Source organism: Marmota marmota, unplaced genomic scaffold, assembly GCF_001458135.2.
Source record: "Marmota marmota marmota unplaced genomic scaffold, marMar, whole genome shotgun sequence".
Taxonomy (NCBI): Eukaryota; Metazoa; Chordata; class Mammalia; order Rodentia; family Sciuridae; genus Marmota; species Marmota marmota.
In genome coordinates, this window is record NW_026000000.1 from 12,504,232 (window position 1) to 12,515,052 (window position 10,821).

Below are 10,821 nucleotides of genomic sequence, written 5' to 3' on the forward strand. Positions count from 1 at the left end.
TGTGGCATTTATACACCATGGAGTATTACGCAGCACTAAAAAATGACAAAATCATGGAATTTGCAGGGAAATGGATGGCACTAGAGCAGATTATGCTAAGTGAAGCTAGCCAATCCCTAAAAAAACAAATGCCAAATGTCTTCTTTGATATAAGGAGAGCAACTAAGAACAGAGCAGGGAGGAAGAGCAGGAGGATAAGATTAACATTAAACAGAGACATGAGGTGGGAGGGAAAGGGAGAGAAAAGGGAAATTGCATGGAAATGGAAGGAGACCCTCACTGTTATACAAAATTACATATAAGAGGTTGTGAGGGGAATGGGAAAAAAAACAAGGAGAGAAATGAATTACAGTAGATGGGGTAGAGAGAGAAGATGGGAGGGGAGGGGAGGGGGGATAGTTGAGGATAGGAAAGGTAGCAGAATACAACAGTCACTAATATGGCATTATGTAAAAATGTGGATGTGTAACCGATGTGATTCTGCAATCTGTATTTGGGGTAAAAATGGGAGTTCATAACCCACTTGAATCTAATGTATGAAATATGATATGTCAAGAGCTATGTAATGTTTTGAACAACCAATAAAAAAAATAAACTTCAAACCTTATAGAAGCATAAATTCCCCAAAGTTCAAAAATTTAACTGAAGACAATGAATCCATAAAAGTAAAAAATAAATGATAACTTAAAAGGAATTTTAGAATTGGAAAAGTCTTTCCCTGAACTACATTAATGGAGGTAGTTAGCTAGAAATGAGCAGGAATTGGAGGGGCCAAAAGAGGGGAGAAGCTTTAAAGAGCCTCTGACCCGGAGGACTCATTACTAATCACGTGTTGCCGTAAGGAAATATATTTCTCCTTCCCCTTATGTGGGTAGGGCGAAAGTAAAGCTAAGAAATCTACCATAGTAATGCAGGTAGACAACTCAGAGACACTGGTATTACCAGTTTTTCTCCCTCCACATTGAGGGGGCCCATCACATTCTTGGGTCAATTTATGGGCACAGATCATGTTAACAAGGTCACATTTGTATCTACCACGCACTCCGAGTCAACTGACCATGTTATATGAACTACTGTCAGAGTTGCTAGAATAGAAATGACAAAATGACTCAAGTACATAGATGTGTACTCTCAGTTTTCACACAGTGCAGGTTTATGATTACCCCCAAATGGGTAATGGTTGTGCAAGTGCCACGACCCAATAGTAGTGGCTACCATCCATTCTAAGGTTTCATGCCACTGCAAATTTTCACTCCCTATCCTAACAAAAGCTTATGCATAATAATTTCAGCACATCTGGGTCAACAGTCAATCTGTTCTGCCTCTTTCTCTGGGCTGTATCTCACTTTCTTTTATTGTTTCCTTGCCTTGCAATAAACCTGCTCTAATTACTATCCTGGCCTTGCTATACTTGGTTCTGTCCTGGGGTAACTACCTAAATTCTTAGGCAGGACACACAAAGGCTGAGGGTCACTCCACAGTGATCTTTCAATGTGTGGTAATAATTACAAGAGACCCAAAATGTAAAATAAGAAATTAAGAAATTTGATAATGAGTGCAAAAAAGATGGCAGAGTGGATTTAGGTAGGAACCCTCAATTCCTCTGCAATCTGGAATCGAAGATGTGAAAGAACAGCTGACTAGAAAGGTGTGTGACAGAATAAGTACTCTGAAACTCAATTTTAGACAATTTGAGATTTGGAGTGATTTAGAATTTGGTTACTGGAGCAAAACATAAAAAAATTCCTTGACCTCAAACCCTGACCAGTGTGTGGGGGAAGGGGTGGGTAACAAAATAGGAAAGAGTAGAGGCAAAACCCCAAAGCTTACTTCCTTAACAACAATTGGAAAAAAAAGGCAGAAAGAAAGGCAGTAAATGGAACAGGAGCATCAGACAGTGAAGAAGACTGCACAATTCATCCCAAGTTGTTGGCAGAAAACTGGGCAGGGCAGCCATTTAATAGAGACCATGGCTGGTTGACCTCCCTAGAAGAAATTAAATCTACATGACTTCTCCCCACCTATAGAAATAAAACCACAGGAAACACCTCTGAAATGTGTTATCTTAGTAATATGCCTACAAAGACCTTGTAGAGGGATCACTGCTAGCTGAAGGTTACTGAAACCCTCTCCCCCTGACGACAGACAAAGGGAGCGGCGTGGAGCTGACCCAATGCAAGAAATTCCCAAGGAGTTAACCAATTCAGTACTCCGCACAGCTGCCAGATGCGTGAGCTCAATCGAAGACAGACCAATTGACACTACACCAATGATAATGGGTAAAACACCAGTGACCTGCAGTAGCCAGGGTGGCTTCTGTGCCAAATTGCCCATAGAGAACCTGCATTCGTAGGCTTAACAATTGCAGACAGTCATCAAGTGCTTAGATACAGCTGTATCAACATGCCCCAGCAGAGGGGAGTGATCCACAGCAGCCAGTGATAGTACTGAGGTTTGCACCCCTGCATCCAACACAAATGGCCAGCAGACAGAGCACATGACAAACATGAAGACTTGGCCCTCTGGGCTGACAACAAACATCAGCAGTTGGTGTACAAACTGTAACAACCAGGAAATTGGCTCCTGTGCACCAATTAGAGGGTCTAGAGCTACAAGTTCCAGAACTGTCAGTTGACATAATTCTTGTTGACACACACCAAAACACAGAAGGCATTTCCTGAGGATAACCCTAAGATGCCAGGGGAGAACCTCATATATGAAATGCAGTCACCCCACAAAGGAGCTTACAGAGGAGCATCCACCCCAGACACCAGCCACTGCCAGTGTACCAGATACAAGTCCACTGATCAGTAAACCTGCACACTCCATAGGGTGCAGCAGCCCTGAACTTCCCATGTGCCATTTAGCATCACTTCAACCAAAATACCTCCACTTTAGATGCCCACACCCGGAACACTCCAAAGTATACACAGGGGATTCCATACCAGATAGGACAGTGTTGGATACATGCAGCTTTTCTTTGTGAGGGCAAACAAAATTGTACCCCCTAACAGTGTGACCCAGCTGCGAAGTTGCAATTGGGGATCATCTCTTCTGATCCACCAGAAAGCCAGGTGGTGCCTGGACACAACAAGATCTGAGGTGGCCTCCTAAAATTGTATCAGAGATGAGCTGGTGTGATCACTACCTCTACACACAGGGAACTGTAGAGGTAAAGTCAAGGATTGGTGGGCATCTTCTAAAGGACCCATTATAAATCCCCATCAGGAAGACTCAACAAGACATCTCTCTACCTCAAATAGCTTGTCATGAAATGTAGCTCTAACATTAGTTTTGATTTTACAGATAATACTTTTCATATTGAATTAATAGCTGTTCCTTTATTATTCAATATTTCAGTCCTCAAGTCAATTGATTATATTTCTTCTAATGTTTTAAAGCATAAACTGAATCATCCTATCTTTCATCTCTTAGCTCAGATTTACACTTGCTCTTTTTAAGTCTCTCTTTCCACTATTGCATCATTTACTCCTGTCTTAACCTTTTTTCCTATTTTCTTCCTTTTATCTTATTTAGTTTGTATTGATTTCTCAATTTTTCTTTGTCTGCTTTCTCTTTACTCTTCAAACCCTTATTCAGTGTAGTTCTAATTTTCCTGTTTTTAATAAGTGATTTCTCAACCTATTCAAGAATATTTATAACTCCAATTTTATAGTTGGGTTAGGGGAGTTATGGAAAACATTTTCAGTAAGCTTTTCCCCCCTAAGGTTTATTAATGCATGGCTTTGTTCTAAAGTAGTTGCAAGTAATAGGGTTTAGTATATTCTCTCAAAATGGTGCTGGGTATTAGGCGTAACAGTGGGTACACATTGAGTGGGAGTATTGACACTTAGATATTCACCCAGCCTAAGGCTCTTGGGAAGGAAGCTCGATAAATATAGTCTCTTGCACAAAAGTAGAAGAGAAAATCACCTCAGCAGATGGGTAGAAATATAAACAATACGAAAAAGCAAGGGAAGAAGTCACCCAAATAGCCCACAACACTTCAATAACTGATCTCATTGATACCACTGATTTCATTGATAACTACCTTGGAGGAAATGTCATACGGAATTCAGACGTTCATGGTTAAAAATAATCATGAACTAAAAGAAGACTAAGGAATGAGCTAAAAGAGAAATATAGGAAGTGAAGGAACATTTCATGAATAGATATTCTGAAAAAGAACCAATCAGAAATCCTGAAAATGAAAAACTCAATATATCAAAATAAATTCAGTTGAAAGCATTACCAATAGATTACAACTCATAGAAGACAGATATTCAGTCCTCAAAGACAAGGTATAGAAACTTAAAAATACAGTAATAAAGAGAAGATGACAGAGAACATGACCAGAATATCCAAGAAATCTGGGATAATATTAAGAGGCCAAATCTAAAAGACATTGGCTTAGAAGAAGGAAATAAAACACAAACTAAAGGAATGCTTAACCTTTAATGTCAGATAAATAATATCAGAAAAAATTTCCACACTTGAAAGTGAGATGGAAATTCAAATACACTATGCCTAGAATTAGAAATAGACAAGATCAAAAAAAGATCCTCAAGATAGATTAAAACATTTAAAGTTAAGCAAAGCAGACTTTCTGTAATTTCTCAGCCCAGACTCTCAAAGCAAGGAGGGCTTAAAGTTGTGAATCATTGTGAATTATTGCTATATTCAGCAATGCTATTTTTTCAGAATTGTGGTAAAATAAAGCCCTTCCAAGAGAAGTAGAAACGAAAAGAATTCATGAGTACTAAACAGCATGATGAAAAATAATGTAGAATAAGCAAAAAAAAAAAAAAAAATTGGAGACAACAAATGGTTGAATCTTAATAAAAGAATACCCAAATAAAAGGTAACAAGTCTGAATTAAATAGAAGTAAATCAAATGCAAAATGCTTGTCTAGCATGTGGTAGTCCCTGAGTCTGATTTCCAGAACTGCAAAAAAAACAAAACAAAAAATCAAAATGGCTGGAAATAAAAATTATCTTCCTTTAATGACACGGAATGTAAATGTTCTCAAGTCTCAAATCAAAAAGACACAGAGTGGCACAGAGGATTAATAACTAAAAAAACTAAGATCCAACCATGTATTGTTTCAGAACTCACTTTACAGGCAAAGATATTTACAGGCTGAAGGTGAAAGGATGAAAAAAGATATGCCATGCAAATAGAAACTGAAGACAAGCAGATGTGACATGGACAAAGTAGACTTTGAGCCAAAATTAATTCAAAGAAATAAACAAGGTTGCTTTATGCTGGTTAAGGGAACTATCCAACAACAAGATAGAATGATTGGAAATATTTATGTCACAAATATCAATGCATCTACTTAGGTAAACACTATTTGATTAAAAAAAAAACACCTCAAATAGACTTCAAAACAATAGAACTAGATGATTTCAACACAATTCTCTCACCAAGAGATAGGTCACCCTCACACAAAGTATGTAATGGCTTTTCAGACCTAAAAAATAATGCTAATCAAATGGACCCAACAGACATCTATATAATATTTCATCAATCCAAAACAGAATTCATTTTCTTCTCAGCTATACATGAAACCTTCTCCAAAATAGTCCATATTTTAGAAAACAAAGCAAGTCTTAGAAAATATAAGAAAATAAAATTAAAAAAGGAAAAAGATAATTTTTTTTTGCATTTTATCAGATCAGAATGGAATAAAGCTAGGAATCCACAAGATAAAAAACAGAAACCACTTAAACACATGGATACTAATATACTTCTGAATGAGGAATGGGTCTTAGAAGAAATCAGGGGAGAAATAAAAAAAATCTGAAAAACAAATGTGAAGAGAGTTATAAAATTAAAATCTCTGAGAGTATGAAGGCAGTTCTGGAGGAAAGTTTGCAATATGGAGTGATTACATAAAAACAAATACAGAAAGATTCCAAATAAATAATCTAATGTTACATCTCAAGGTCCTAGAAAAGTAAGAACAGACTAATTCCATTATTTTCCAGAGCAAGACAGGAAATAATGAAGATCAGAGTCAAAATTAACAAAATCAAGAATAAAAAAATACAAAGGATCAATACAATAAAGAGCTGTTTATTTATTTATTTATTTATTTTTTAAAACTGGGGATGGAACTCATGAGCACTTTAATCCCTAGCCTTTTTAATTTATTTATTTAGAGACAGGGCTCACTAAGTTGTGAGGCTGGCCTAATACAACCCTCCTCTGGCCTCTCAAATTGTTGGGATTACAGGCATGCACCACTGTATCTAGCAGAGTTGGTTCTTTAAAAAAATAAACAAGATTGATAAACCCTTAGTCAAATAAGAACCAAATCAAAAGTGTAGAGATGAAAAGTATATATCACTAGAAATATTTTTGAAATACAGAGGATCATTAAGAACTATTTTGATATTGATTAAATTTTCATCACATATGATCCACTCAAATTGAACCAAGAGGATATAGAAAACCTAAACAGATGGATATCAAGGAATAAACTGAAGCAGTAGTTGAAAACCTTCCAAAAGAGGAAAGCCCAGCACCAGAGGGTTTCTCAGGTGAGTCTAGTAAAGAAGAATTAATGCCAATTCTCCTCAAATTATTCCATGAAATAGAAAAGGAACACTACCAAATTTATTCTATGAAGTCATTATCACATGATATTCAAACTAAATAATGACACACTAAGGAAAGAAAACTACAGAACAATAACTCTGATGATCACAGATTCAAAAATCCTTAATACAATATTAGCCATTTACATTCAAAAACACATTAAGAAGATGGTACACCATGATCAAAATGGTTTCAACCCAGGGACACAAGGTTGATTCAACATATACAAATCAATAAATATAATTCACCACATAAATACAATTAAGGACAAAAATCACATCATCTGAAGAGATGCAGAAAAAGCCTCTGACAAAATTCAGCACCCATTTATGGGAAAAATACTGAAGAAACTAGGGATAGAGGAACTTATCTCAATATCATAAAGGCTTCATATGATAAACCCATAGGAAATATCATACTGAATGGAGAAAAACTGAACAGCATTTTTTTCTAAAATCAAGAATAAGACATTGTTGCCTGCTCTCATTACTCCTATTCAGTGTGTTCTTGAAATTAGCCAGATAAGTCAGGCAAGAGAAGGAAATTAAAGAAATATAAATAGAAAAAAATATTACATTATCTCTGTTTCCCAATGACACGATCCTATATCTAGAAGATTCCCCCCACAAAATAAAATTCCATCAGAAGACTATTGGAGCTGATAAATAAATTCAGCAAAGTAGCAAGATACTAGATCAACGTTTAAAAAATCAACAGCTTTCCTATACTTTAATAGTGAATCTGCTGAGAAAAAATGAGAAAAATAATTCCATTCACAATAGCTTTAAAAACCAGATCAAACCAAATCAAACTCAAAACAAAAAAATCAACCTGTGAATACACCTAACCAAGGAGGTGAAAGACTTCTACAATGAAAATTACAGAACACTGAAAAAAGAAGCTGAAGAAGACCTCAGAAGATGTTTCTTTAACTTGCACAAAAATCAACTCAAAGTGGATCAAAGACCTAGGAAATAGACCAGAGACACCACAGCTGCAGAAGATGGAAAGACCTCCCATATTATTAGATAGGTAGAATTAATATTGTCAAAATGGCTACATTTTGATATACAGATTCAATGTAATCTCCATCAAAATAACAAATGGCATTTTTCACAAAACTAGAAAAATATTTTAAATTCACTGTAGGAAAAACAGACTCAGAGTAGCAAAGCAATACTGAGCAAGAAGAGTGATGCTGGTGGCTTTATGATACCTGTTCTCAAATTATACAATAGAGCTATAGTAACAAAAACAGCATAGTACTAGTATAAAAAGACATGGAGATCAATGGAATAGAGTGGAAGAGACCAAGAAAAAAAATCCATATAGCTAGTCATCTGTCCCTAATACAAGTGCCAAAAACATACATTGGAGAAAAGAACTTTTTTTTTTATCAAATGGTGCTGGAAAAACTGGCTAGCCATTGTAGGAAAATGAAACTAGATTCCTGTCTGTTCACCTTGCATAAAAATCAACTCAAAGTGGATCAAAGACCTAGGAAATAGATCAGAGACACCACAGCTGCTAGAATAAAACAAAGGGCCAATACTCCAACACACTAATGCAGGCAATGACTTCCTTTATAAGACTGCTAAAGCTTAAGAAATAAAACCAGGAATCAATTAAGGGGGATAGCTTCAAATTAAAAAGCTTCGGCGCAGGAAACAAGAGTGTGAAATGAGAGTCTATTGAATGGGAGAAGATCTTTGCCAGTTACTCTTCTGACAGAAAATCAATATGCAGAATATATAAAAAACTCAAAAACCTTACCATGAAAAAAAAAATAGCTCTATCAAATAATGGGCAAATGAATTTGCAAATGACTAACAAATACATGCAAAAATGTTGAACACCCTTAGTAATCAGAAAAATGCAAATCAAAACTACACTAAGATTTCATCTCATTATAGTTAGAATGACAATCATCAAGAATACAAATAATAATTGCTGGGTGAGGACATGGGGGAAAAGTTTCACTCATGTATTTGTTGGTGGGACTGCAAATTAGTACAAACACTCTGGAAAGCAGTATGAAGATTCCCCAAAAGCCTAGGAATGGAACCACCATATGACCTAACTATCCCACTCCTTGGTACCTAAGAACTAAAATCAGCATATTATAGTGACAAATGCATAAAAATATTTATAGCAGGAGCACAATTCACAAGAGCAAGTTATAGAACCATCCTAAGTGTCCCTCAATAGACAAATGGATAAATGTCTGATATATATAAAATTTTTGCTCATCCAAAATAAAAAATGAATTATGTCATTTTCTAATAAATTGATGGAAATGGAGAACATCATACTAAATGAAATAAACTTTTTCTCACATGTGGAAACTAGAAAGAAATAAAGAATTAGGGGGAAAAAAAGATCTCACAAAAATAGAAGAAAGAACAGCAGAGTAGAAGAAAGAGATTCAGAGAGAGGGAGGAGGGATGGGAAAGGGAAGAACTATAGAATGAAACTGACCAAACTATGAAATGTGCATGTAATGAATATATCATAATAAATTCCACTTTTATATATAACTATGAGGCACCAATTAAAAAATTAATTAATTGAAGGAAGATCAATAGAGGAGAGGAAAGACATCAGGAGGAGAAAGGACAGGAATGAAGGAAGTAGTACTGGGAATTGAAATAGAGCAAATTATGGTATATGCATTTATGGATATGTCAAAATGAAATCCATGATTATGTATAACTATAATGCATTAATTAAAAAAAGAAATTTCATCACTTTAAAAAAGTTAGGTTTATACTCTGATATCTAATGTATACAGCATAATAAAAGCCTTAGCTCTACATATGTTTGGACAGATAAAATTTTCCAATGATTTTAGATTACTTTTTCCTGAAAATATTACATAATACTCCAACATTTTAATAGTCATTTATAAGAATTATAGTTGTTGATAAATGTATACATTATAATAAGCACTTCTACATATATCATTGAACTCAATCATCACAATTCTGCAAGACAGGTTAAAAATGTAAGCAAGCCACAGGATTTTCCCCATATTTTCTGAATCTACTTCTAGTATTCTACCAAATCAGTTGTTTCTGTATTGCAAATATATAAATATAAAAAAAGTCCTGTAATTCAAAATGCTGTGGAAAATAAGGTGAAATTTATGGGGCTGTTCTTAGACAATATTGATATTACTTGCTGGTGTAGTAACCTTTCTTTCTTCTTCATGGTGTTTTAGAAACTAATACAAATGAGGAAAATACAAATACCTATTTCACTAGAAACAAAATACTTTTAACAAAAAATATCACTAAGTATATATTATGGTATACCATTGTTTTCAAAAGCTCTTTTTACTGAAATAAGAGGTTGCTTGAGGAAATGACATCCAAAATAGGTCTCTGCTTCGATACTTTTCTTTCTTGTAGTAGATGTTACAAACAACCTCATATCGAGGGGGTGAAATCACTGCAAACACCTAGAAAGAACATCCATTGCTACTACAAAGGGTTTTGAGATGGTGAAATCATCAATTCCTAGAGAAAATATTAAAGTCTTTTCTTTGAGGCCACTGTGAAAATCTCTATTGAACTACTACAGACAAATGAAGTTGAATTAAGAACATTAATTTATTCAATGAGTCCCAAATGCCACACCACTCCAAAATATATAACTATGTATATAAAAAACCATGTTAAAATAAATAAAGAATTGGCTATACTTTCCAAAATGCATATGTTGTTTTTTAAAATATGAAGACATACAAAATACACACACGAATTGGCAATGACTAAGGAAAATACCTCTGAACTCATTTTCGTTTGCGCCATTTCTATTTCTTTTTGTTTGCAAAGATGATTTGCCAGAATCCCATCTTGTAATATTCTAGCATTCTGTTCTTGAGTAAGCTGCCTCTGGAGGTCATTTCGGTCCTCTAAAACCTAGAGATACATTTCATTAAGTTTTTGGTTTTGTCACACTGGGGAAATTCTAAAAGCTTAACTAAAAGCACAATCCACAAAATTAAACACACACACACACACACACACACAACTATAAAAAGGAAGTAGTCTATTAAAGTCATATGAATTACTTAATTTTGTGCTTTTTTTTTTTCTTGGTACTAGGGATTTTTTTTCTTGGTACTCAAAGGCACTTAACCACTAAGCCCCATCCCCAGTCCATATATATATATATATATATATATATATATATTTTTTTTTTTTTTTTTTTTT

At 34.9% G+C, this 10,821-nt stretch overlaps 1 protein-coding gene across 14 annotated transcripts in view; it reads right to left on the reverse strand.

The window, feature by feature from the left end:
- LOC107153403 (ankyrin repeat domain-containing protein 26) overlaps positions 1–10,821 on the reverse strand; it is a 113,011-nt gene that overhangs the window by 36,273 nt on the left and 65,917 nt on the right. For all 14 annotated transcript variants that reach the window (XM_048807580.1, XM_048807578.1, XM_048807581.1 and 11 more), the window contains one exon: positions 10,390–10,527. In XM_048807580.1, coding sequence (XP_048663537.1) covers positions 10,390–10,527 — 138 coding nt within the window. The remainder of the gene's footprint in view (positions 1–10,389; positions 10,528–10,821) is intronic.